Below are 27,519 nucleotides of genomic sequence, written 5' to 3' on the forward strand. Positions count from 1 at the left end.
GGTCCTGAGGAGCGGCAGTGGATTCCGGCCCGGGACGTCCTGGACCGCTCGCTCATTGAGGACTTCTACCGGTCTCGCCAGACTCCTTCCTCGGAAGCGCCTGGGGGCGCTCGTTGAGGGAGGGGTACTGTCAGGATCCGGGTCTCTCTCTCTCTCTTCCCCTCTGCCATATACATTCAGTGACACACTCATTTGCCCATTAGTCTCACCTCTGCACACACACCCACTTCTCACATAGCCTTCCCATCCACCTGCCGCTCATTTCAATCAGTGGCCGCGCCGTTTGCTGTTACACCTGTTTCTCGTCATGTCTAATCACCCTGTCTATATCTTGCATGTGTTCCCTTTGTGTCTTGTCGGATTATTCTTGTGAGTCAACCCTTCCCCTGTCCAGCAGCCTCAAGACCTTCTCTCTTTGCGCACAGCCAAGTCTTGCTCGTCCGGCCTCCAGCGTCGTGCCTCAGGGGCTGCATCCTGCGGGCTCCTGTCGAGCTTCGTTCTCCAAGGAGGAGATTCCCCTGTCCCGAGGATTACCTTTCGTTTTTCCTTTTGCCTAGCTGGTCTCCTAGAGAATACATTTTTGTTCTATGTTTTGCCGTCGAGCTCGGCTCGCTGTTTCTGTTGAACATTAAAACCCTTATTTTGTGACCTCCCTCTGCGCGTGGATCTTTGCCGCCCGTTACCGTGACCGAACGTGACAATTTCTTCCAGTAAATCCCCTGAAATGAAAACACACTGGCTCTTTTAAAAAATTCAGCACATGCTCAGGTTTAACCTGACCCACAATTAAAACAGCATAAAAATTGTAGCAAGCAGTATAAGTCTTCTACTATTTTACGTTTTTCCTACTGCCAACAATATGTTGCAACTGCTCTCAGCGAGCTGCTTTCATGGAACTGCTGTTTCATGTTGCTCGGGTCGTCTTTTCTGACAATCATCAGAGCTGCTGTGGCTGCTTTCAGTAGCAGCCCTGAGTGCATTGGCTAATTATTTTTCATACACTTGGATTTCGTTATTTCATGCGTTTCAACTTCTTCGTGACAGCCACAAAGGAACCACGCTGGGGCGTTCGGCCCTCTAAACTGGGACACAACACAGCCCTCTGTCTGTGTTGTGTGCGTATGTTTGGGTTTCTTTCTCACTGCATTGGCCCAGTTTACGTCGCACCCCTCCGGATAACTACTAATAAATACTTGCAAAGCACGCACTCGGACCTCGCTGTAGCTTATTCCTCGGCGCCACGGGCTTCCATAGATCAGAAACTGTTAAAACACTTCAATGAGCCGAGCTGTTGAGTGAAATGCTCTTTCGTAACTACGACCATATTATAGTTACCGACAGTGAAATGCTCTTTCACAAATAAGAGCATTTCACCGTTGGTAATTCTGACTCCATCCCCCGCACACCGTCCTCCGGCTGTTACTCTTCAAACAGAGTGAAAACGTGTATTAATCAGCGACTGAAAGCAGTCCCCTACAAAATGCCTTATCAGAATCAGAAGCCGTTTATTACCACGTATATTACACGTACTGGAATTTGTTCTGGTGATTGGTTCTTCCAGTCGGAGTCGGGTACGTGCGGCTGGGAGAGAGTTTGTCCTGCAGTATAGAGACGGGATAATTGTGTTGAATGCAGAGCTGAAGTCCACAAACAGGATCCTGGTGTAGGTTTCTGGGGAGTCCAGATGCTGGAGGAGGAAGTGGAGGGCCATGTCGACAGACCTGTTGGTTCTGTAGGCGAACTGCAGGGGGCCCTTGTCCCTTAAACTGCCGATGGCTGAGGTCTCCTTTCTCAAAGTCCCGGAGGACAATGATTGAACAGTGTCCACTGTGCGTTGGCATGCGGAGGCATGAAAACACCAACCAGTGTGAATGAAGCGAACTCACGGGGGGAGTAGAAGGGTTCATAATAATAATAATAATAAAGATGATATTTAGATAGATTTCAGATGCGGAGAAAAGTTTTGTTGTATCATTTATTCATTTGACCTTTATTTAACCGGGTAAAGTCAATTGAGAACCAATTCTCTTTTACAATGATGACCTGGCCAAAGGCAGCAGCACAGTGACACAGGTGACACAAACTGTCACGGTGTGGTTTTATTTCCTGTCTTATTTTGTAGTTTTCTGCCTCTCGTGTCCCCGGGTAACTTCACTTCCTGCCTTGTCCTGTCATCCCCTGTCATTGTCTGATTGTTTCCACCTGTGTCCAATCACCTCCCTAGTGTATTTAAGCAGTGTGTCTCTTGTCACTTGTCGCGTCATTGTCTTTGGTCCTGGATGTTCCTCGTTCACACATGAAAACAACATAGTTAAGTTAATAAACAATATGTACAAAAGAAGGCAGATTACTGTAATTCTCTGTAAAAATGGAAGATAGAGAGAGAGAAGTGAAGTACAGCAGTCAGCTGTGGCTTGTTGCAGCTTTCGTTCGAACATGTTGAGAGGGGCTGTTAGTTTGAGCGAGTTCCAATCATTTGCAGCGGCAAAATGAAAGGAGTTTTCACCAAACACAGTGCGGACTTCTGGAATACTGAGCCGAATGAAGTCACTGGATCTTAAATAGCGATAGCTGTCGGAAATGTGCAGAAGATTTGAGAGGTAGCGAGGTGTCGTTCCCAAAATGGATTTGTAGCCCACGAGCAGCCAATCCACCAGTCTGTAAGGATCACAGTGGTGGGTGGTGAAGGGTGCACTTGTGGAAAATCACAGATTGCTGAGTGGTGGAGTGTGTCCAGTTTTCTGAGCGTGGTCTTTGATGCCATTTAATAAATGATAGTGAAATGGAGGATGAGGGTGAATTTGGCAGAGTATGTGAGGAAGGCCTTGTTTTGATACAGCAAATCCAGTCTGGCTTTGACTTTAGCCAGAAGGATTTTGATGTGTATGTTAAATGAGATGGATGAAAACAACGTTTGCGGAGACGCACATGTGCGCCGGCTCGTTTCCCCATCCGGCACTTACCTGCGTGCGTAAAGGTGAGCGCACCTTACCCCAAAATGTCCAGTGATTCCGACTAGTCCGTAGAAAAGTCGAAAGGAAGTCTGCGGGAGTTGTTTCCCGTCTGATAAAGAGTTTCTTTTTCTGGTGTGAGAGCTCCGGGAATCGTAGCAGAACACAGAGTTTAAAACAAAAATAACTCAAAAAAATGCACACCAACGCACCGAGGCATTCATCCGCAGCGCCATGTTGTTCTCTAATGTTTTTACAATCAAATGGTAGATGATTAGTTTAGGAAATCACAAATGAAACAACATACTTGTGACTTTATAATACATATTCTAAAGTGTTACATTCAATAGGAATAATGGGATGAGAGCCATAAATCGAGCAGTGCAGTACAGTTAGACACATTGTTGCTTTTACCAATCTATACCATGACCATACTCTTCCTTCAACCTCTCCAAATCTGTGAGGTAATCATTTACCGATGATAGAATCCTGCACGCAGCCTTTTATCAACCTTAACATTGACATAGTATGTGTGTGTGTGTGTGCGTGTTTTCACTGTGAAGTGCATTCCGCTAAAATATCTGCCGTTACGTTCTTCTCCAAGTCGACGGGATCTGAGTGGAGCGGCCAGCAGCTTCGATCGAGGACTGATGCCAGGACGCCCGTATCACTGTAAGTCTAAAGAGCACTAAATAAAGATGACCACTGGCAACAGCTCTCTGTCATCTTTTTAGCTGCAGTGAATGTCGAAGGTCGAAGGTCAGGTCAAATGCTGCAAATACCGTATTTACACTCTTTAGTTCACAACTTTAATTCACGGTGTCTCTCTCTCCCCTCCTGCCGTGCACATGGTTTCCTGTGTGTGCAGCTCTGAGGACGTGCAGAACATCGACAACACGGATGCACACTTTCACCCGTTGACCCTAAAGAGGACCATCGTGCCCCCTAACGTGCCTGCAGCGCGGTAAGACACACAAACACTTTCAATGAGGATCTCAAGGATCTATTTTGCACACGTATTTTTTTATTATTACATCCTGGGTGACTCAAGAAGAATGTTGATTCTCCTGTGAGTATCAGATTGTGATGAATAACGTGTGAACTTGTTGTGGCAGGCGAACCCCCGTTCCTGGATATACAGGCAAGGCTGCTCACGCTAACTCTGCTGCTGAGGCTGCAGTCTCTGTCCCCGCTGTCTCCAGTCCTGCAGGCTCCTCCGGGTGAGTCCCAGTCTTCGCAGTAACTTTTAAGAGCAGAATAAGCCAATGCCTGATAAGGACTCTGAGCAAACACTACTTTATTCATTGCTAGCACTAGTTAATCGTGTATGTCATCATCTTGCATTTTTTAATATATTATTATCTATCCTCTGTTACACATTGAGACTTTCTTCTCCCAGCTCGACTCAGTAAACATTAGTTTTATCACGTTGGACACGACTGCTCACAAATGTCCACTGGAGGGCGTTCTAATCCTGTCCACTGACGCCACGCAGCAGGTTACAGGCTTACTTAAACATACAGATATGCTCATATGTTACTGCTATTCATTTATGAATGAACCACAGCTTAGATTGATCCTCATTAATAAAAAGACTGCAGCAGGTATTTTTAGGTGTTTTGTATTTCATTTAAAAGGCCTATTAGTTGGTACAAGACGACTAAAACCTTCTTTACAATTAATGCAATCCTTAAGTCTTAAGCCTGAGGCCCAAATACCGAAACCAATCCAGTCAAATAAAAACAACGTTCTTTTTAAGATAAATAAATAATTGAAATACTTAAAGTTTTATTTGCAAATGGGCATGCAAGATGAATTAATTCAATAAAAGGTTAATTCAATGAATATATAATAAATAATTAATTATCTGGAAATTGGAAGTCTTGGAAAACTGGGGCAAAAATGACATGGAGTTTAATTTGAGGGCAAAATAACATTCTTGTGCAGAGGAGACTTTACAGCAGAGTTCCAATTGTCTTCAATGGCATCAAGAGCGATGGAAAATCTCTCCTCCAGAAAATGCCAAAAAGAGAGTGGCAGCGTAACAGTGACAAGTCAATCACATGAATAATAATGTAAGTACTTTTAACACGCCTCACTGTGTAGAGCAAACATCCCTCCACTCTGGGAGTGCTGTCTGCTAAGGAGGCGTAAACCTGTTTCCTTGTTGGGCCCCAGTTGAGCGAACTTTACCGGCTTTTGGAGCCGGCATCTCCAGATGGCTGGATCCAGGGCAGCTCGTGGTAATCGTGGTTTTTCACAACCTAGATCCATTTTCCTGGTGCCCGACAGCCCCTGAGATCTGTTTCCTCTGCTGATTAGGCTGGCCTCCCATATTTTTTCCCCAAAAAAAACAAAAAAAGACAAGCACTTGATTAACTGCCTGCAGCAACGGTCAGACGACCTCCGGTCAGACGACCTCCTTTGACACAGGTGCCTATGTGTATTATTATTATTATTATTATCAGCCTCTTGCAGTCTCAGTTATATGCTGTTTCATTTTTACTTTACTAGAATAAAAACGATTTTGCTCACTCTAAATTTGGATATCTTGACAGTCCCGCCTTTGGACGTGCGGCGCCCTTGTCTCGAATGGTGACCACCGTGACCCCCTGCAACCCTTTCCTGAGACCCGCACTTCCTGTCACACGGGAGCAGGCGAGGGGACAGCAGACAAAGCAGAGGAGAAAGTTTTGAAGGTGCCAGCTTCCCTTTTTATGCCATCCAATCTGTTTGTATGAATACGCTTATAATGATGTGATGTCAGCGGCTGATTCGCAGTGAGTTGGAGAATAATGAGATGCCCCATTATCATAATTTCCCTGATTTAGATGAGTGGTTTTCTAACTCCGGGTAGTGAGCTCTCACATTGTCCTCTTAAACATTTGCTCTCTCACTGACTCGCTCACTAACTCATTGTGTGTGTGTGTGTGTGTGTGTGTGTGTGTGTGTGTGTGTGTGTGTGTGTGTGTGTGTGTGTGTTTATATCAACCCAGACACTTTGTGTTGCATGAAGGGAAATGAGAGGGACCAAACAGAAAATATTGAGGAAAGTAAGGATTTTATGCACTAATGTTATATATTTATGAACAGCATATTTAAAAAAAACACTGACAGGTATAAGAGGTCCATTATAAGTCCCGTTTTGGTATCAACCAAAGCTGATTTGGTCTGAAAGTATGTATTAAATACAGTCTGCAGTTCACATCATTTGAGCTGTTGGTTTTTCTCACGATGGGACTCCCATGTAAATGCAATAGCTTCATGTCTGTGGTTTGTGCAGCTTTACGCTTCGGCAGGAAATCGGGATGAGCAGGTTATCCTGTTTCTCTTCATCTATATTTTGTTTAGATTTACATCGCACGAGTTTGGTGATATTGTCAGGGGTTAAGATTGTGTGATCACCGATGCTTTGCCTTTCAAATCCACACTTAAATGATTTTATATTTCTTCAATGATTAAGTATTTCACATCCATTCAGGTCTGGGGAGCCACAAGAGACAGAATAAAATAAAAGGTAAAAGCAGCAGAGGTTGAAATACGCTGAATCTAAATTGTCTTGAGTATGGTCCAGGCTCCAAAAGTTTTAATTCCTACATTCCCCCATAATTAAGCGCTATAGCATATTTTATTAGACATCCCCAGGGTTAATTTTTTGACCAAATAAATCAATTGTTATGCATTGAAAAAATAAATTTCAATTAATACATAACATTGAATGTATAGCTGTGTGTAAAAAGGTGACTTTAAAAATGAAAATTCCGACAAATACCATGAGATAGCAATTTGAATATTGCTTTTAGCAGTTTTTCCTTTGTTAAGATGAATTAACTATCCATCAGCGGCTCGCTGAGTGACGACATGCAGCGGCACTCCTGTGGTTCGGTTCCCCATCTTCCACCTCCGGACAAACCAGTGACTCCCAGGGCAACGTTAAGTATGCATATTAACATACAATAACTTTATATTTAATAAGTTACCGGGAGTCCCATTTCCCCCTTTTAAGCAGCCGCTAACTGCCTCCCCGAGCCTCCTGGACCGGGACGTTGCAGAACTAATATCAACCCTCCATCAAAGTCAAAGTAACGGAGCGTCACTGGGTTCAATAACTGTAACGTGGCGACTGGAGTTTTCTAATTGAAAGCCTTTATTGGCTGCAACCCTTTACTGAAAAGGGGGATCACATTATTGTAACACTTTCTAGCAATGTGTAACTGTAAATCATGGATCACTCTTCCTTTTGGCCCCACATGAGGAGACAGCTCAGTGGGTGAGTGACATTTAGTAACCACCGACTAACGTGGTGGACAACCTGGGCTTTGGAAGCCAGCGTTCAGTCACAGCCACTTTGTTACGTGATGGAGGGACGGTTGGTCAACTGGTGGTTATTGTTGCACCTGTTTGGGATGGCTGGTGTTTATTAGTGGGCGTCATGTGACAGAAACAGGGAAGCTGCTAGCCTGCAGCTCCTGCGTGTCCTCCTTGCTGGGTTTTTTCCCAGATAGGAACCCATTTGGTAGCACTTAACGTTACAGCTCAGATAATGTGATATTTGGATATATATTTGGTAATAATTATTATAATAATAATGCCATGTAAGTTCCTCATACATAACCAGATAATTACTTTGTATAAACAATGGGAAATATTGGACTGACCTTCATACACAAAGGATAGAAAGACCAAACACGTTTAAAGATTCCCACAAGGTAAAATTATTATATTTTTGTGACAATAAAATTAACGCATCAGTGCAAGGTAAGATAGTAATATGGTGAATTAATTGGTTATAATGGCTCTTTATTGAGGTATTCTGCGATGATGTTTTCACAATATTATGTTATAGTCAAATTAATTTTCTAAACGTTCCCTTTTGTTTCAAGGAAATCCTTTGAAAATGTATTTAATGCTCTACCTTGTTACCCGGAAAGAAGCTTTGTCTCTGTGTGATAAAATGTTATGCATTGTTTTACATTTCAAAACTGTTGTTGAATTGTACCTTGGAATTGTCTGTATTTAAAACCAATAAAATGGCGCAAAACTCCTCTATTTGCTAAAAGCGGCCTCCTCCTCCTCCTCCTCAGATCTCCCAGCCTGAGGTCTGCATCTCATCACAGGCTCCTTTTCAGAACACGCTCACAAACATCGTGATTGATTCAGCCGCTATCCTCCAGGATCCCTCAATGCCTGCCTGGGCTGCAGATTAATTTCCTCTTCCTCATCTTAATTTTCACTCATCGCCGCTCCATAAAAAGGCTAAATGTCAAGCCTGCCTGACTCCTTCTAGTCACACGTCTACTCCAGCAGATAATTACCATAAGGAAATAGATGCTTGAGTGTGCAGAGGGGAATTTAATTTACTCTAACATCCTCACTCCTAAAGAAAGAGTTTTTCACTTTGCAATTTACTTATTAGATAAATTGCACTATTTAATGTGATTATCAGTCTTGAACGCCTTTGACTTATTAAGGTGTTGAAACCAATTAAGGGTTACATGCTGCCAGGGCTTCCAGATGTGAAACAGTGAATACTGGTTAAAGATCCATGAAATAAGAACCAGCCGGAGCCTATTGTTCGCTAGTCGAGCGGCTACACTGCCTGATGATGTTTTGAGCCTTGCCAGGTAATGACATTAATTACAGCAACATGGCTTTCCTCAGGTTGTGGATTAACCCGCAGGAGCAGAGGTGTTCGGTTTCATCTGCAGCCGTGGATTACGCCTGGTAAAAAACGTAACAACTTTAGAATTGAGTAATTATACAAAACCTTAAGAATCTTTGCAGAAACATGCATCAACGTGACGCCCAGACGTCGGGAGGACAGCCGAGAGAGTTCATCCCACCTCTGAGACAACTTCTCTAAAATCTAGAGTGAATGGCTGAACGAGTGAACCCGCTGCGTCACTGGGACGGGACGTAGAGGACCACAGTCATGAGTGGACACCTCTGCGGTGCCGAGGAGCCACTCATAGTGACCCGTCGCTTTTTCTCCCCACCGGCCTTGCGGCCTCTGACCCTTTTTCATAGAGAAATGCGGGCGCTGAGGAAGTCGGTGAGCGTTGCCGCAATCCGTAACGCGGCCGTGAAGACACAGCAGGCCACAGTGCTCCTGCCCAAAGTTCCTCCTTTTGCAACCAACTGCCTGAATGTTGTGCTTCTCAGGAGATAAGGGCAACCTCCCGCGAAAGGTGACTCAGCGATCCAGCACACACGGCCTCTCCTGAGATAAGGCTGCTCTGCAGGGACTGTGGACAGTGGGATACTGAGGGGAGGGGAGGGACGGGGGGGAGGGAGGGGGGCGACGCAAGCAGAGAAAACCACGCAAGGCAAATTCAAAGAGTAGAGAACAAGAAATTATTCTGGGAAATTTGAGTGGAAACTGTTGCAACTTCAGCTTGGAGTTAGTTCATCACAGTTCAGTACGGCGATTGCAGAGCCAGAGCGCCGGATATTAGTGTGAGACAATAACCAGTCATTTTAGAGATTTAACTCATTATTTTTTAAAATGTCCATCAATATTAATCAACAACTTATATTTCTTCCAATGATTTCGGGCAGTACATCGGCACCCATCACTCCGTAGCTTCAACTACGTGAGAGATGGACGCTGACATTGTCATCATAAGAAAATTGGATAGATATTAAACATATTTAAAGTGCAGGCCTGATGTGTTCATATCAGTGTGAACGATGGCAGAATGGAGGGGGACAAAGTGGTGCAAAGTCTTACAGTGGTGATGGTTTATTCATTTACATTCAACGTTATATCAGTTTCAAGTCTTTTTTTTTGCTTTTTGGAATTCGGGTGATTTGCAGCAAAACTTCTCTAAGGTCAAAGGTCTTGGCATGGCTTCGTGCGTCACTACACCTGTGTGTTCATGTTCTACGGGACGGAGACTCAGAGTACGACGCCCATCTCAAAGCAGAGAGTAAAGTGCTGTTAAATATAAAAGATTAAAAAAAAAACAATTCTCTTAGGTCTTGACATGTGGACACTTGCTGATATGGTGGTGGGGGTGGGGAGGGGGGGGGGGGGGGGTAGAGAGAACGCTTTGGCTCTGATGGCCACTGTAGAAGAGTTACATGAAACAGTGAGAATATAGTAAACGATAAAGTCACATTCATTTCATGGGCCGCCAGAACAGGTGACAGAAGGGGAGCTGTCCAATATGCAAGTAAGGAGAGACCCCCCCACCCACCCCCCTCCTCCCTGCAGCCCTCAGCTTCCTCGGTGAGAATGAAATAAATAAACAATGAATGGTCCACTCTCCTCGCGCGCCTCATCCCATCTCATGCATGGCTGCCAGTAATGGTCTACTGGGTGTCAGCTTTTATTGGCACGGCACAAAGCGAGCGCCAAGGGCTCGGTGCCTCGACTCCCCGCTGCAGACTCGGCCCGCGGATAAAAGCGAGCAAAATGCCCCAGCCGAGCTCAGAGACTTAGTGATGTTGGGCTGGAACGAGGAAGTGCAGTGGAGAGGGGAGGGACTCCGGGCGCAGCTCCATGGGGCCGCTGCGGCGCTGCGACCTTCTGCACATGGAGCCGGGGAGAGTTGGAAGAACTTCATACTGCAAACTCAAGGAATAGCAGGTAAAGTGACTCCCCACCGCGCCGTTCGCACCCGCGCCGTCCCCGAAGGGCTCGAACCGACACCTCTGAAACTAAAGCCGCGTCTGCTCGAGAGTTCTGGGAAGCGTTCGAGCACCTGACGGGAGGGAGAAAAGAGAAGAAAAGACCGGTCCTTGTAGTTCGGGTGCAGGTGCGCCGCAGCATCAGATCCCGCTTGGTGCGCCTTTTTCTCCGCCGCTGCAGAACATGCGACGGATTAACAAAGCGGAGGGAAAATAGAGATATTTAGCGTCATTTGTTACCAAATAGTCAGCTATCTAACGGAAGTAGTGGAATGTTCCCCTTTTTTCCCTGTCTCGTTTTCTTTTGGGAACACATGGATAAATTGTTTCACAATCCTTTAGATTTATTTAAAAACATTTAATGTCATTTCTAAGATTCCTTGGTAATAATCGGGGCGTTTGGCTCTAATTTGAAGCACTTTCATAGCTTTGTTACACTCTTGTTACAGCACCTGTTGCAACAGATGTGCGCGCTCAGTAAACTTATCCGAAGGCCGGCTGCTCTGCAGTTTGAACAAATATTAAAATACACATTTTCAGAAATAAGAAACGACAACTTTTGATTAAAAACGCAGTTTTTGTCCGTGGCCAAAAACCCAAAGCGTGTGTGAAAACACTTGCGCGCTGGTTAAACAGGAAATCACTTCACTCGGTCGGCCGCTTGATAAATTATTAATCGATCATTTGTTTTAAATGTTTTCTCATACCGGTACCGCATACCGCTTTGCGTTCACCTGTCGACCCACACTGGCGGTCAGAAGCTACGCGTTTGTGTGCCGGGTAGAAAAAAAGCCCCCACATGTAGGCAGGACCGAAGAAACATTTTACACTGCGGTGGAAAGTAGATCAACGCCCAGACAGAAAGACAGCGAGTCAAACTGTTGAGGAAATAAAGTGTTCCGTGATCTTATGATCAACTTAAAAAGTTTCTTTTTTTAAGTTCTTGCTTGTCGAAGTTCAGCACCTGCATAAAAAAGACAAATACTATATTATATAATATTGGCATCACATTTAAGAATAAATGTAACTATTCGTAATTGTATCCAGTGATTAGTTAGTTATTGGGTTTCCATTAATAATAATAATAATTTTTAAATACATTTTATTTGTACAGCCCTTTAAAGGGTACTCATGGTGCTTTTTATGATAATACAATAAACAATGGGAGCATTATATGCATAAACAAGAGCAATGACATAACAACAATAAACTAAACAGAAAACAGTTAACTCATCACAGATTAAAGCAGATTTAAATGAGTTTTAAGAGCTGGTGCCATTAGGATTTTTTCCCCGGGCTTAAACTGCAGGAGAGCATCGTTGTTTATTCATATTACGGTTTCTTTATTTTAAGCAAACAAATTTTACTTCCAAGTAAAATGTCCTTTTTCAATGAGTTTGACACATTTAAAGGGAAGTTCAAGTCACTCAAACGCCAGTTTGCATCTCCAACACAAACTGACACTTAAGGGTATTAGAAATAAGATAAGTTTGATTCAGCAAACTCCCCGGTACCTGCACAGACTTTTTTCATAACGCGGTTGGAAAGAGAAGTGCTGCAAAATCTGTCTGCAGTCGGATCATCTATCTTGTCAGTAGAAACAAAAGTAGGAGGGGGGGGGGTGGTGGGGGTGAGCGGAGGAAGGCAGACGGTTATTAAAATGATTGTACTGTCTGAATAGCAGAGTAGTGAAGTGTGTCAGATGCAAATGAAGGAAACTTCTCTTCAGCGCCCCTTCGCTCTCCCCTCACCCCCTCGACGGGCTCCCAAGAACACATCCGCTAACACCACCGCGCCCGTACAGCCCATGAATTACTGATGAGAGGCTCCGTGTGCACGTGGACGATGGTGGACGAAGGTGGCCGCGCACCACACTGCTCGGCACTGAGGGATCGTCTCCAATCCTGAGGGATGATAAGAAAGCTCATACAAAATGATTTGTTGAGACGTTTTTCATTAATCTGATCAGTCTGTTTAGTGACTTTCTGAAGTGGAAACCTTTAGTGACGTGTGTGGGGGATCACGATGCTGTTTGTGTAATCGGAGCGTTGATGTCTAATGAATCTGTCATAAGCGGGACATCAAGATATTTAACATGAACCTGCTGTGCTATAAATCACACTTTTATTTTTAAACGTCTAACCAGGTGATATATTTCTAAAACTAATGGGGCCATTATGTTGGAATACAGTTTAATATGTATTTCTGGATTATTATTAAAGCAGTTCTGACACACAAGTCACTGACAAACACTGAGAAACACTTTTCTCCTTTTCTGTACTTGTGTGTTGTTTCATGTATTCCAGTATTTACTACGTGAGCTAATTGAAACACACACACACACACACACACACACACACACACCAGTGCCTTAAGCTTCCTCCTGGGTATCCAAACTTTGCTGGTGTGGTCCTCAGTATCTGTTAACGGTTTTGTTGTTTCTCATCTCCACCCTGCTCCCTGGTGTCGCCTTTGCACCTCACTATGAGCAGACGCCTCTAACCCCCCCCACCCCCCCTCCCCTCCACCAAACACACACACACACACGCACACACACACGCGCGCGAGCACACACACAGGAGGAGGACCGAGAATTCTGTGAACCCACAAGCCTCTTCCTGCCTCTCCACACTTGACATACACTCAGACCTAAACTTTTCCAGTCCCCCTGCGCTATGCGTCAAAAGTTCTCTGTGACTTTACCGGCTTTACCACCTGCCCCCAGTTTACACACACACACACGCACACACACACACACACACACCTCATCGACCAGGACATAATCAAAAAGACGGGACAATCGTCTTCTTATCTTCTTTTTTAAATAAAGGAGAAAATGGATGACTTTGGCCAAAGGAAGTAAAGGAACTGTATCTGAATCACAACTAGTAACTACACGTTTTTGAATTAGTAGAAATAAAAAAAAAAAATGTTAGTAAAAAGAATACACACTACTATCAAAACTAACTACTTCCTGAATATTCTTTGTGCACCTTACTTTCCACATGCCCACGCAACTGGGTTGTGGCTGATTGTAGGAACTCTCTTTTTTAAGGCCCCCCCCCCCCGCCAACACATCCGTGTTTCCCCTCGCACCATCTGCCCAGAAAAAAAAAGAGATGGCACACGAGAACGTACCCGCCCTCCGCCTCCGACCTCCAAACTCCAGATGCTGAGGAAGGCTCGGCGCAGTAACACGCAACACCCCGGTGTTGTGCTCAACAAATCTTCTGCACCAGTGACCTTTGCCCCCTCCGCCCCCCCCTCGCCCTTGCGTCCTGGGCGTCTGCATGCCGCGGAGCTCCTGACACGACTCCGCACAATGTTGTTGCGTTGCGACAGAGCGGCCCGGTCGCTTCCCACTGTTTGTTCCAAATGTGTGGAGCCATCTGTCAGTAAAACAGGAAGGCCTAGGTTCCCCTTCTCCCTTGGGCTTGTTTCGCTATTTTCGGGAGCTTCACTTCTCCCTGAGAGGCTGCTTGGACCGGGCGGGCGGCCCCACCGAGGGCTTCTTGAAGTGGCGGAGCTGGGGCCGGGGCTGTCGGGCCCATCTGCTGCAGACTTGAGGGCCATCCATTATTAATGGGGCCACGAGCACGGGTGACTCCTCAGATATTCAGCTCTGGCCGGAGCATCGCTTCTTAAACAAAAAAAAAAAAAAAAGAAAGAATTCATAAATACAGAGAACTTCTCCTTCCTTCGGCCTGTTTTTCTCTCTCTTTTCTTTTCTCCATTTCGTTCCCTCTCCTGACTTCTTGCCCTCCCATTGCTGTCGACATCTCCGCCTCGATATCTGTCTCGCTTTTCTTCTGTCCCCCTCCCCTCTCCATTACTCTGCCTCTCTGCTCTCCCCGCTCTTTGTTTCTGATTGTGGCTCGCATGCGTCTGTGCCCGGGCCCCCGGGCTCAGCGATGCATGCTCAGTAAATTAGAGAGAACACGAGTGCCGATCAGCTGGGAACGGAAGACACCCGCATCCCCGTGACCCGGGGGGCCAGTTAATTTTCTGCTTAATTTTGCGGCAGTCACTTTGCATTTTTGGATGATTGCGTGGCAGGAAATTAACAATAAATAACAAATGTGGTCCGAAACGGCGTTCCCGGGCGACCCGCCGTTACCGGCGGGACCCGTCAGCCGCAGCCAAGCCGCTCTGAGCGCGGTCTCTCTGTCAGACTCGTAATGAAAACGTCTGTGATTCTTTGTAGTGTAACGTGGGGGACAGCGCTGCGTCTGCAGAGTGATCTCGCTGAGGTGACGGAGTCACACCAAAAAGTTCACCCTTTACTCCACTCGGGCTTTTTATAATGTTCTTTCCTCCGCCTGCACTTGATTAAACTCACACGCATCTCCATCTCCATCTCTCTCCCATTAGAGTACCTGCACCGCATGGAGACAGAGGAGGCCCAGGAAATGGCCCCGATGGCAGGTAAAAGACGACCCACCGCATGATTGACCTGTAAATAGGTACAATAGGCCCGCAGGTAATTCTGCGTCTCCTGAATGAGACGCGGCGAGGGGCGGCGTGGTGACTGACGCGTGTTTGCTGGTGTGTGTGTGTGTGTGTGTGTGTGTGTGTGTGTGTGTGTGTCTCCCCAGGCCGGGTGAGCCCCCCGCCGATCGACACGTCCGAGGAGGCGGAGGAGCCCATGGCCGTCCCCGAGGACCTGTCAGCCGGCTCCACCCACCAGCACAACAACAGAGGGGACAAAGGTACGCGGCTGCATCTCGCCAAAACGCACCCACAGCCGCCCAGGACACCACTGATGCTTATGCAAATCACGGATGAAGCGACCCGAAGGCGCGATTGCGACGGTAAATCGAGTGTATCCGTGGAGCAGCGATCAGAACGGGCGCAGCCCAGTGCAGGGCGTCTCCCAGCAGCGATGCGCTCGCCCCCGAGGCGTCCAAATTAGTGTACAACAGTTAAATGAAAGTAATGTCAGTATCAAAAGCATAACATAATCGTTATATATACTTAATGTCATGCACATCCAGTGGGAGACATTTGCCGTTTCAAATCCCTTGGAAAAATTTAGTTAAAGCTGCAAAAAGACACATTTAGGTCATTGGCAGAAAAGGTAAAAAGAAAAAAAAAAGAAAATCCCTTTGATCCATGACACGCCATAAATAAGCCAAATCTTAAGGAATAGCTAATGTGGCCTTGATTTGAGTTTGTGCACATCAAGCCAGGGAATATCATGGTGAGAATAAGGAGCAAGCATGCTGGGGGGATTCACGTTGGGGCAGCGTATATTTATCTCAAGTCTCCTAATATGGATGGTCTGTGGAAAAAAAAAAACCTTGGTCTTTAAAAGCTAATCGGTTTGACATGACAGCAAGATGAATCAGACATAAAACTTTTCATGATATCATACAGATTTAATATGTTCACCGAATGTCCAAAATGGTTTAGGGAACGCCACCGCACTCAGATGATTGGGAATTCCCATGAGAGGCAGCGTCATTTATTTGTTTTGATTATTAATTCTCCACCTATCACATAGAAAGGAGATATGGGAGATATAGAAAGGCAACGACGTGGACACTTTGAGATGTGAAACGTGCACAAAGAGGTGCAACTCGGCTCAACTGAAATAGGATGTGCAAGAGTTTCCAAAGAAGAACTTGCCATCAGGCAGTTTCAACACTCCTGGAGATAAAGAGTTCAGGAAGAGGGCCAAGCTCAGAGAGATCAGTGCATCACTACACCACATAGGTCACACACCTGCACACGCACGCACACACACACACACACACACACTTACTCACAAAGGCTCTCTGTTTGACTTTACTGTTGAGCTTAGAGGTTGTGATCAAGTGCTGCGATGGCAACAACCAACACGTGTTAACACGAGGTGTGGGAGGTTCTGCAGAGCCGTGTTTTACGCGATTGTCAAGGGACTGATGGACATTTAGTACAATCGGATGGAAAAAAAGGAAATAGTCAGAGTGCCTGATTTAAATGTCTAACGGTAAGGAGAGTGACAAGGACACAGCTGGCTGTGGCGTGTATGAACGTATGTTCTACGTGTTCATTCCCTATAAGAGTGCTATCACTTTGCATGTGTGTGTGTGTGTGTGTGTGTCTATATAGGGTCAGTGAGAAAGAAGGGAAGTGCAAGTATCTGGTACATCTATGCATGGCTGCCTCTGTGATAAAAGGCAGAATGAGTTATAATTATCACCCAGGATCATGTGCTGCTCGGTTCTCTGTTGTAAAAAAGGCACAAAGAAGGGGGACTATATGTGGGACACGGACCTCAAAGTATCGAAAGCTCAAAACCTCAAAACCCGGGTTGTTTCCTGTGCAAATAAGTATTCACAGCCCAGGATCACTGTCGCATTTACAACGCTGCAGATCCTCTTCCCACATCCGAGTGTTTATTCAAACTCAATTAATTCAATTCTTTTTGTGTTGCTTTCATTTAAAATTTGAATTGGACACATTGGGTTGAAGTCACAAGGCGTCAGGATGAGTCGCTCGACATCCCAGTGAAACGATCTTTCTTTCACTTTCGGTGATTCAGACAGTAGCCGGGTGCTATTTCAGAGACATGCGAGAAAGAGAGAGAGAGAGAGAGAGACTGAGCCGTCTAGTTCCCGAAAACGTGGAGGCGAACATAGTGTGAGGGGAAAAGCAGGCAAGTTTTGGCGTTGCGAGTGTTACCAGCAGTGGTTTAACACATATGGTTCCACTCCTTTGCACGCTGGGTTTTTTTCAGGCGGTGAGAGCAGCAAGTCGGTAACAGGAAGCTCCAGCACGTTCCCTGTGTTTCAACAACTAACACGCAGGCCGAATGGCCTCCGATATTCCAATTATTTCTTATTTCTTTTATAGACGTTCACTTTAAGAGCATTGCAATAACTTTTAAATTGTATATCATTATCTATCAGTATTTGTAATAGTTTTATTCCCCCCCCCCCTCCCCCCCTTCAGCTGTAACCTGAGGATTAGATCCACATCAGGTTATAACAGTTTTATTGCAACCCTTTGTTGTTTGTCTGACCCTTGCTTCCCAAAACGAGCAAATCAGGATGTGTGACCGTGACAAACAAGATAAAAAAGCAAAAAGCCTTCTTCCTATTCCCAATTCAGTCATAACTTCCCCATATCCATGAGAAGTGGGTGGCAGTCAAGTTTCATGGTTCCCTTCTGGCTGCTTTAGCTGACTGAGAACCTGAGAGCCGCACTGTGGTGCGTCTGTGCCACGGACAAACATGAATGTTCATTTAGTTCATTGTACAAAGAATTACAAAACAGTTCCTTAGTTAACTGACATTATACAGTATTCCTGCAAATACTGAGCAATTGTTTCATTCAGCCTTTTTATTGGTATTTCATCACATCAGTGGTAGTGGTTAATGCTAGCTAATAGTAATGGATACAATGATTGAATATTTATGTTTTGCATAGAGGTATTTGATAGTAATAAACTACATGATGTTAGCTACACTGTTAAAATAGTTAAGAGTAATGGATACACATTTAAAATTGTTTGCTAACAGTAGTGCATACGTGGGTTCAATCGATAACGTTCAAAGAGCTCATGGACAATTAAAGTAATTAATGCTGTGAAAGTGGTGGATGAATATAGAAGAATAGTGGATGAATAAATTGATATACTTAAAAAAAATGTAGTGGATAGAAGCGAAACTGATCCTCCGCTTTTGCACTTTTCTGGTGAAGCCTTTCCTTCCCTATACGTGCACGACTGGTCTCTCTTATCTCATCAGATAAACAATAAGAAAGTCGTATTGCAACTGACGAACGGATGAGCAGATTGTTGGTGTAAAGAAATGTGTGGACGATGGGATAATGCTGCTTCGATCGGAGCAGCAGTCATAAACAGAGGATCCTACGCAGTCTCCTCCTCTCTAACATTCTCTATGTCAGTGGATTCATGCGCTTTAGTTGAAAACAAAACTCCTACGAAGGAAGAAAACAACAACAACAACCAGGCGTCAGTTAGAGGCTGTTTTACAATTCCTTTCCCGTGCTTCGCTTTCTGTCACTTCTCCATAATTCTTGGTATTTCAGTTAGACAGGCCCTCTTTCTGAAGCTTCCCCTTTTCCATGGATTCCTATATTTCATGATTTCCACTTCTTCCTCTTCAGTTGTACAAACAGAGGTAGAGGCATGGGGAAATCTGGCTGCCCCTGACATGCAAACCACAAGCTGGTGGGACTTGCGCGATCCGTCAGTACTCTTAACTGCTCTGTGGTGGGAAAAGAAGGAGCAGTTAGTTGGGCCCAGAGGACACTTCTCTTTTCTGATCACTCTGGGAACACCAGACTTTACAGATTGCACTTGAGTCGTAGCGTTTACTGTCTGCACTCTGAACGGCCTTGATTAGATGGATTGAAACGCCTGCATACAAGCGAGTTTGTCTTACGTGTGCCTGCGTGTGATCATCGCACTCTCTTGCTCTGATAGACACACCGCCGTCGTCCCTAGTTTCACACTGTTTCCTGTGTCTCTGTTTCCTGTTTATCTTGCTGTCATTTGTTTTACCAAAGTGTGATGGTGCTAGATGATCTGTTTCTTCATCACCGACATCCTCAAAGAGTAAGCACGCTGTCCATGTGTGTCCTAACGTAGCTACGCTGCTGGGAAATAGAAGTACGGTTAAGATGAGTAGGCTGTGGATTGATCTTATCTGATACCGGTTGTTGATTTCTCTCATGCTTTATTCACAAAAACTGTTGAAAGTAAGAGGGGAAGCGCTTGAAGTGTTGATGCAGCGTCCTGGTGAACATGAAAATGTTGCAATGTGCACTAGGGGAGGTTTTCCCTTGCAAAACGGTTGTTGCCCTAGATTTATTACAGTGCAGTTGCAAGGCCTTTGAACACGGTGTCTATCCCGACAGAGGAAAGAGAGGATGAACGTAAACAAGGTGGTTACAAAAAATCCAGGTGTTTTTAATGTTCTGTTTCATGGCAGGAATTAAAAAGTAGTCTAAAATTACATGCATTTATTTGAACAAGTTTCATTCAAATACAAAAAAGAAGAGAACTGTAAGGAAGTATCTTACCTAAATAATGTGCAAAAAATAATTGTTCCATGACAATCTGTCAGGTTAACCATGAATGTTGTACAAATAAGAACTAATTAATGACATACTTAAACTAGGTTTTTACTTAAAATTAACACACAAAATTATATAGTTGTCTTTTTAAGTAATATGGTGGATATAAAGATTTATTGGAAACATCCATTCTTTCAGTAAGGAGAGTTAAATAAGTTCATAAAGCCTTTCAGACCAGGCAAAGGAAACGTTAAGGCTACACCACGCTGTTACAATACGCAGCGTTGTCTATTCTCATGCCACAGTATCAATATCACACTGATAATTGCCCATCTTTAGATTACATCATGAAAGAATCATGCTCCTATTCTAAACCGTGGCCCCCCCCTTGCCCTCTTTTCCAGCCTGTAACATTAAAGTTGAGGCTCGCAGTGATGAGGAGAATGGGCTGGCCTGTGACATGAATGGCGTGGAGGAGGAAGAGTGCGCGGAAGACTTGCGCGTGGTCGATGCCTCGGGGGCCAAGGTGAACGGCTCACAGCCGAGCCTCGAAGCCAAGGCCTACTCCTCGGCCGGCGGTATCCGGCTGCCCAACGGGAAGCTCAAGTGCGATATCTGTGGGATAGTTTGCATTGGCCCCAATGTGTTGATGGTGCACAAGCGAAGCCACACTGGTAAGCCACCTGCAATACTTCTTGCCCTTCCTTTGCACCCATGTTGACTGTTAGGATGGATGAGGGGTAGAAAGGGGTCTGCCGTGGCTCCCGCACACGTGCACAGCATTTCCTCAGACTTTTAATCGCATAAATGAAGCTTAGATTGGTTGCCTCCTACTAACACCAGCAGTATCACCGTGCATAAATAAACTTTAGAGACTGTTTTTATGTTTGCAATCAGCCCTATACTCAGTAGTGGGCTGTATGCATGTAAGCCTTCCTATCGTGCGTGAAATAGACTTTGAGCTTACCATTAGCATTCATTATTGTTCATCTAAATGACTCTGAATTACCACGTAGCAACAGTAACTTATCAAATTATTACAGCGATAAAGTAGCAGAGAAGAACTTGGTCCGAAAAAACATACCCTCAGTTGATATATAGGATGTATCTGCGACAATTAAATGGAATCTCTATGAAGTGACAATTATCTGGCTATTTAAAGTTTTTTTCAAATTTCCAAATTGATATTCTATTGTGATGAAGCTAAACCAGTGGTGGGGAACATTTTTGAAAAAAGCACTTAACTGTCAAGCTTTAGAAACTAATGAAACTCAAAATGGAAGAAAGGAACACTAGACTAATGTAAATGCAAAAGAAAGTACAATAAAAGATATAATGAAGTGCCTCCTATTTAAATAGAAAATACTCTGTGCTGAGTCTTTGCTCCTGAAATGCATTTTTAATGAATTTCCTTTTTTATATATTTTTGCTGCTTCAGTGGTGACTCTTATTTTATGGGGGGCCTTTGAGAGAAAAAAAGAAAAAAAAGCCATATTAAAACGTTCTCACAGAATGCCACAACACTCGGAGAGGTTGGATATTGGTTTATTCCAGAAGCGCTGATCAGGAAGACTGGCTCTCAACACAAAGTGTTTCCTTCGCTTTATTCAAATGAGGCTGAATTTGCATTGTGATGTGCCGCTCTTATTTTAGAGACGAAGAAGAGGAAAAAATGAGATTTTCAGATCAAATTGACCCAGGCAATGGTGCATCACGGAACTGGCAGGCTGAGTCTGAAAGGCTCTTGTTCGATCAGAGCGCCAGAAGCCAGCGGGGCAGGGGGGGCGCGCAGAGACGGGGTGTCACTCTGCCGGGGAACCCTCCCTCCGGCTGCTGGAGCGCTCTCTGCCCCGGAGACGCTCCGTCTCCCGGCTTGTTCTGGCACTCTGGCATGCATGTCCTGCAGCGCCTCGATTCATCGCATATAAAAGACAGAGACCGTGTGCCTTTATCGTGGCCAGCGGAGGGATCAAACATAGGGAGGTCAGGGAGAGAGGTGCAGTGCAAGACGAACATTCAAAGACCAGAACACAGAATAAGAACATACGAGTGTGTGTGTGTGTGTGTGCCAGTCAAACATACAAGTTGTGTTCCATCTGCCTCTTTACAGTCATGTGCATCTGCTCTTGTCCTCAGGAGAACGGCCGTTCCAGTGCAGCCAGTGCGGCGCCTCTTTCACCCAGAAGGGCAACCTGCTGCGTCACATCAAGCTCCATTCAGGGGAGAAACCCTTCAAGTGTCACCTGTGCAGCTACGCTTGTCGCAGGAGGGATGCCCTCACCGGCCATTTACGCACCCACTCAGGTGAGTACGCAAAGGTCACCGGCACCAAAAACCTGTGCACGCGTGGCACTCCTGGACTGCCTTTTGCAAAAGGCATGTCCTGTTCCGCACCGCATACGGTGAGAGGCTAGTTCTGTGTAAGGGGAAGTTCACGGGGTGTAGATATGGTGTCACTTTTTTTTCTTCTTTTTTTTTTTCGTGCAAATGCTTTGCAGAAGTATGTGTTCATGAAATATTTGGGTGTAAACAGCACCCTTGCAAAGCCTGCTGTGAATAGCTCAGTAGAACAGAAATAATAAACTGCAAAATGGTTCTTGCACAGCTGGACTCCTCATTTATTTTATTGTTTGCAATTACCGTGAAAGGTTTAAAACCAAACAGTGTGTTTGTTTCAGTACTTTCTACCACGTTTGTGACACTTGAGAGCATTCATTGGTCAAGGCCAGCTTTACAGAATTTCTAAAAAGGATGGGCAATTTCCTAAAAACAACAGTTTTTATTCAACAGTTCATTTTAATTTTAATATTTTATATTCTGCAAACTGAGTGTATATTATTATCTTGTTTGAAAGCCTTCTATACAATCCAAGAATGAACTTCTAATAGAGAAATAGTCAAACCCATATTTATTTATTTGTTGGCATATTCTTTTTATGAATATACGCTCCTCAAGAATAAAGCTAATAAAGCCCCCAAAATGAATTATGTTTTAATTATGAAATGTAAAAGTTGCTAAGTTGCTTCCCAAATTCCCCCCCAAAACACACACCCACAGGGACCTCAGCAGTGGAGATAAAGATCACCTGTCAATCAGTCAGTGTGGGCGGAACTTCTGTCTTTAACATGGGGTTTTCTGTTGAGGGAACTTTGTAGGCGGTACTATTTTCTCTGACTACCCACTCTTCACTCTAAATACTGTCGTCTTTCTTTACATTCATTCCAGGAAAACTGGAATTGTAAAATCCAGCACTTCCTGTTCTTTTAATAACTTTGGTGGCTCTTTATCAAAAGAGCCACCAATGTGCATTTAGAACAACATACTAACTTAACTATTGGTTGAGTCTCTTTTGTGTAATAAACCAACATAAGGATGAATGTAATATCATACACATTGATATCATAACAGTATAGCACAGCCTTGTCCACTAAACCAATTTATTTTTCTCTGCAGTTGGAAAACCCCACAAGTGTGCGTACTGTGGGCGGAGTTACAAGCAGCGCAGTTCTCTGGAGGAGCACAAGGAGCGGTGTCACAACTACCTCCAGTGCATGGGACTGCAGAACAGCATCTACACAGGTTGGTGCCTCACCAGACGCACACTTCCCTTTCAACCAAAGACTTTACCCCGAGTGCAGGACGCGCTATGCATGCAGCAGTAGTGCAGAGGTTACTAGATGCTCCAACAGGTCAGGTCACATGACAGTAATTTCCATTCGAATATATCATGCAGAGGTTCTTCAGCTATTTGAAATACTGCAAGGATAACTAAGTCAATTTCATCATGTTGTCAGTATAAACGTCTGTATTTGTCTACACCTGGCCGTCATATATTGAAAAGGAGTTATTTGACGTGCAGGGTGCTGTATTCCTGTGCATTGAAGCCTAGAAACAAAGCTATACCTCATCTGTGAGCCTGAACATATACTATACTTAAAGACCAAGGGCCTTGCATGTGTCAGAATAATCCGCTCTGTGAGAAAAACTTCAGAACAGAAAATAATGTTTTCAGGCGCCTGCTCATCACTTTAAACAGGACAAAAACAAATTATTTTGACTCTGAAATCTACTTTTCTGTCTTGATTTCCCGTAGTAAAGGAAGAAAGCAACCAGAATGAGCAGAGGGAAGACTTAAGCCAGACGGGATCTGACAGAGCCTTGGTGCTAGACAGACTAGCTAATAACGTAGCTAAGCGTAAGAGCACTATGCCACAGAAGTTTGTGGGTAAGGGCCAAAATCTGCTTCCTTTGTGTGAATACAATATTGCTGCTTTTGCTGATACATTTGTGAAACCACTGCGCCTGTGAAAGCTGCATAGGTGAAGCTCCAATGTGTTAAGTGCTCATTCTTCTTTCTTATTTTTATTGCCATTCAGCCTCAACAGGAATTAAGCCTTTAAAGTTGAAAAGCTTATGCTTGAATGTTTAAATTGTGTTTAATCAACCGAATAAACAGAACATACGGAGGCTCAGGATAAAGCTATTATGAGACTAGAAATACCAATATGACACAAGAAGAAACAAAAACTAAGCTATAAAGGAGCAGGCTCGGAATTAACATGGTGTAAGTGCAGGACGGAGGTCAAAGTTCAAGCGCGTGAGTGATGTTTAACCTTGTGTCTCCTCAGGTGACAAACGCCTGTCGGACCTCTCGTACGACGGAGGAGCAGGTGAGCTGATTCAGCCCCACGTCATCGACCAGGCCATCAACAGCGCCATCAGCTACCTGGGGGCCGAGTCGCTCCGGCCTCTGGTCCAGACCTCCCCGGCCTCCTCTTCCGACGTGGGCCTCGGCTCCATGTACCCCTTGCACAAGCCGGCGCCCGAAAGCCACGCGGGGACGGGCCTCAGCCTGTCGGCCAAAGACAGCGCGGCCGAGAACCTGCTGCTCCTCTCCAACTCCAAGTCGGCCTCCAGCGAGAAGGACGGCTCGCCCAGCCAAAGCGGCCAGGACTCCACGGACACCGAGAGCAACAACGAGGACCGCCCTGGCGGCGCGGCGTCCGGCCTCATCTACCTGACCAACCACATCACCTCGGGGGTGAGGAACGGCATGGTGAAGGAGGAGCAGCAGAGGCAGTACGAGGCCATCCGGGCCAGCATGGAGATGGCGTCCGAGGGCTTCAAGGTAGTGGCGGCAGACGGGGAGCAGGTGAGGGCGTACCGGTGCGAACACTGCCGCGTTCTGTTCCTGGACCACGTCATGTACACCATCCACATGGGCTGCCACGGCTTCAGAGACCCCTTCGAGTGCAACCTCTGTGGCCACCAGAGCCAAGACCGCTACGAGTTCTCCTCGCACATAACGCGGGGGGAGCATCGCTACTGAGCCGCGGGGGCGGCGGAGAACACACACACACCTCACAGACAAACGGCTGGATGTGTGGCAAAAAAAACACACACACACACACACACACACACACACACACACACACTCATGCAGACATGCAGCAGAAATAAATGAATAGGAAATAGAAGATGTAAAATACACTGTTGGTGTCTGAAAGGTGTTTTTTTATACAAAGTATGCATGTTTGTCGAACACAGATTCATGTACAACTAAAAACCAAGACTTGTATTTTCCCTTCTGAATGCCATGTTAAGTAGTAGTAGTAGTAGTAGTAGTAGTAGTAGCAGTAGTAGTAGTAGTAGTAGTTCTTTTTTTTAAGAAACAAAAATGATGTGCAGTGAGGACGACACAGCAGAGTTACTGAGCCACAATCCTGCCAAGGTTTTTAAATGATGTATTTACAGTTTTTCCATGTATAAAATGTCTTTTCTTTTTTTCTACACGAATATAAAAGATTACCATATTTACATGTACAAATCTTTTTACTGTGTAAGTATTCTGCAGTTATTTTCAGTGCAGTAAAAACAATTTAAAAAAAAGGAAATTCAATCAATAAAAACAATCAGTGTAGATAACCCCACACACGCAAAGTTACAACCGGTACTTTATTTATATCACATTTACACGCCTGTATTTTTTTGTATTTATTACAGTGATCAATGTTTGTTTGTAGAGTAGGTAATAAACGCTGCGTCTCTTTCTGTCCGACTGTACTAAATGTGTTGAAAACAGGGCCGCTGCTGGATTTTATTTTGATTTCTTTCAGAAGAAAATGTTATCTTGGCCTTTTTGTTTTGCACCTGATGGCTAACAATTGTTTCACTCACAGGAGAAAACAAGCAGGTTTCTGAGGTTTGAAGAAACTTTATGCTTGCAAAATATCAATAAAGGATATTTTATATATGCACGAAGAGCGAGCGTGTGTTTTGTGTAACTGTGTGTGAGCGCAGCACTATGGAGGAAGTTGTTAAATGAGCAGCGGTCCACTGCTAAAAGACCTGCAGCTACGTGGGATCATCTCTATATTTTCATAGGGATGCTTCATATTTTATTTTCATTATTAACCACCTGTCAAAATGTCTACGATAAACTGAAAACCATTCCTGGAATTAATGAAAAGTTTTTACCTTCTTGAAAAAAATATGTAGATTTTGTTTCTAACTCTCAAACCTTCTGAAATAACTACGTCCAATTGTCAATCAAGACGCTGCGCTCGCCGGCCTGTCAAGGGAGCGCCGGGAAAGAGTGAATGACTGGCGTGCGAGTACAAAACCCACAAACAATAATATCATAATAAATAAACACCTCTCCACATGAGATTACCATGAGCCGTTTAAAAGCATTTCAATTTTGCATAAAAGAAAAAAATCTTTTCTTCAAAAACATTCCTTCATACGAATTCAGCAACGGACGGCAAACAGAAGGCAGAATCATCACAGTGGCTTTTGTCCACACAGAGACCCTCGTGTTAATATTGTGACGCCGAGGGATCACACTGTAGCATAAGCACACACACACACACACACACACACCAGCACGTTGACGTGTGTTGTGACCAGGACCCCGAACAGCGTGGTCCTCTGAGGAGCAGCGGAGGATCAGGCGCTGGAGCAGAAGGCAGGGGCCGGGGCTCTGAGGGCCGGGGCTCTGAGGGCCGGGCCCGTCTGCGGAGGCCGAGTCCGGGCCGGCAGGAGCAGCTCAACGTCGTCCAGATGGCTGCTGTGTGATTTAGCAGAAACGGGAAGCAGCTGTGGCCAGCCAGACCCCCCCCCCCCCCCCCTCCCCCACGCTTGACTGGGACCCAACAGGGGAGGGAGGGCATTTGCATGAGAGGGATTCATCTGGCCAACCAACTCTGGCCCTGCCAGAATCCCAAATCTCACTTCCCCTTTTGAGCAGCTGAAACGCTCCTTTCAAATCGGATTCTACCGATTTAGCCATGAATCCAACAAGACGTTAGTACTCCAGGTGTTTCCCGCTGTGCGCCGTTACTAAAAGGCCACAATGGAAGATTCGCTGCATGCTTTGCAAATTCTGTCGCTGTTTCAACCGGTGTTTCCCAACACGTGGGGCAGATTTCATTAACATGTTTAGGGCCTTCATCTAGTCCCTAAATGGACTCACCCGATGCCTTCAATTAAGGACAATTTTGAGACATTTTATACGTAATGTGTACTCGGGTAACGTAGTCAAACCAGCTGCGTTTGACAAAAAGTAAAAAGTCACTCATCATCATTACCGCTTATATAATAACGTAACACATTTTCAGGAAAAAGTTACTTATGTTTTTTAGATTTTTTAACGGGATTGGTTTGTGATCCATGGTGATAAGAGCTTTTTAATGCGTTGTATGTATTAATGTACTAACTTCCGAAGTGTTTCCCCTCCCATTGAATAAAGGGGGCATGTTGTTTACCCCGGTTTTTTTTTTTACACCTTGTTTCATACAAATTCCCAACATCAATCCATTGTGTAAATGGCGGACCTGCCACCAACAATAAAAATGGCCAAATAGAGAAGTAATTGCAGAATGTAGATACACGAATACTATTGTTGGAA

At 44.8% G+C, this 27,519-nt stretch overlaps 1 protein-coding gene and 1 long non-coding RNA gene across 9 annotated transcripts; both read left to right on the top strand.

Moving 5' to 3' along the window:
* The first annotated feature begins 1,403 nt into the window (after nucleotides 1–1,403).
* LOC120820190 (uncharacterized) lies at nucleotides 1,404–8,163 on the top strand. The gene is made up of 4 exons (XR_013467935.1): nucleotides 1,404–3,623; nucleotides 3,820–3,915; nucleotides 4,067–4,171; nucleotides 5,510–8,163. It is a non-coding gene; the product is annotated as an uncharacterized LOC120820190 (long non-coding RNA).
* Nucleotides 8,164–10,024: 1,861 nt separating this feature from the next.
* On the top strand, nucleotides 10,025–25,867 carry ikzf1 (IKAROS family zinc finger 1 (Ikaros)). 8 transcript variants are annotated; one of them, XM_078104551.1, is made up of 8 exons: nucleotides 10,025–10,542; nucleotides 14,955–15,008; nucleotides 15,179–15,394; nucleotides 20,015–20,284; nucleotides 21,747–21,914; nucleotides 23,064–23,189; nucleotides 23,704–23,835; nucleotides 24,239–25,867. In XM_078104551.1, the coding sequence occupies exons 1-8, from the start codon at nucleotides 10,209–10,211 to the stop codon at nucleotides 24,937–24,939; spliced, it is 2,001 nt and encodes a 666-aa protein (XP_077960677.1). In that variant the 5' UTR covers nucleotides 10,025–10,208; the 3' UTR covers nucleotides 24,940–25,867. The 8 variants fall into 8 exon arrangements, with proteins under 8 accessions (XP_077960677.1, XP_040034848.2, XP_077960678.1 ...); XM_040178914.2 differs by having other exon boundaries at nucleotides 15,179–15,292; XM_078104552.1 differs by lacking the exon at nucleotides 23,704–23,835.
* The last annotated feature ends 1,652 nt before the right edge of the window (nucleotides 25,868–27,519 follow it).

This window comes from Gasterosteus aculeatus, chromosome 6, assembly GCF_964276395.1.
Source record: "Gasterosteus aculeatus chromosome 6, fGasAcu3.hap1.1, whole genome shotgun sequence".
Lineage (NCBI taxonomy): Eukaryota > Metazoa > Chordata > Actinopteri > Perciformes > Gasterosteidae > Gasterosteus > Gasterosteus aculeatus.

What these genes read in the sequence shown, in the direction of transcription:
- ikzf1 (XM_078104551.1), top strand. Translation starts at nt 10,209, where the DNA reads ATGGTCCACTCTCCTCGCGCGCCTCATCCCATCTCATGCATGGCTGCC. An exon ending in GGAAATGGCCCCGATGGCAG is followed by an intron (nt 15,009 to 15,178) that starts GTAAAAGACGAC and finishes GTGTCTCCCCAG; the next exon opens with GCCGGGTGAGCCCCCCGCCG. An exon ending in CCATTTACGCACCCACTCAG is followed by an intron (nt 21,915 to 23,063) that starts GTGAGTACGCAA and finishes TTTTCTCTGCAG; the next exon opens with TTGGAAAACCCCACAAGTGT.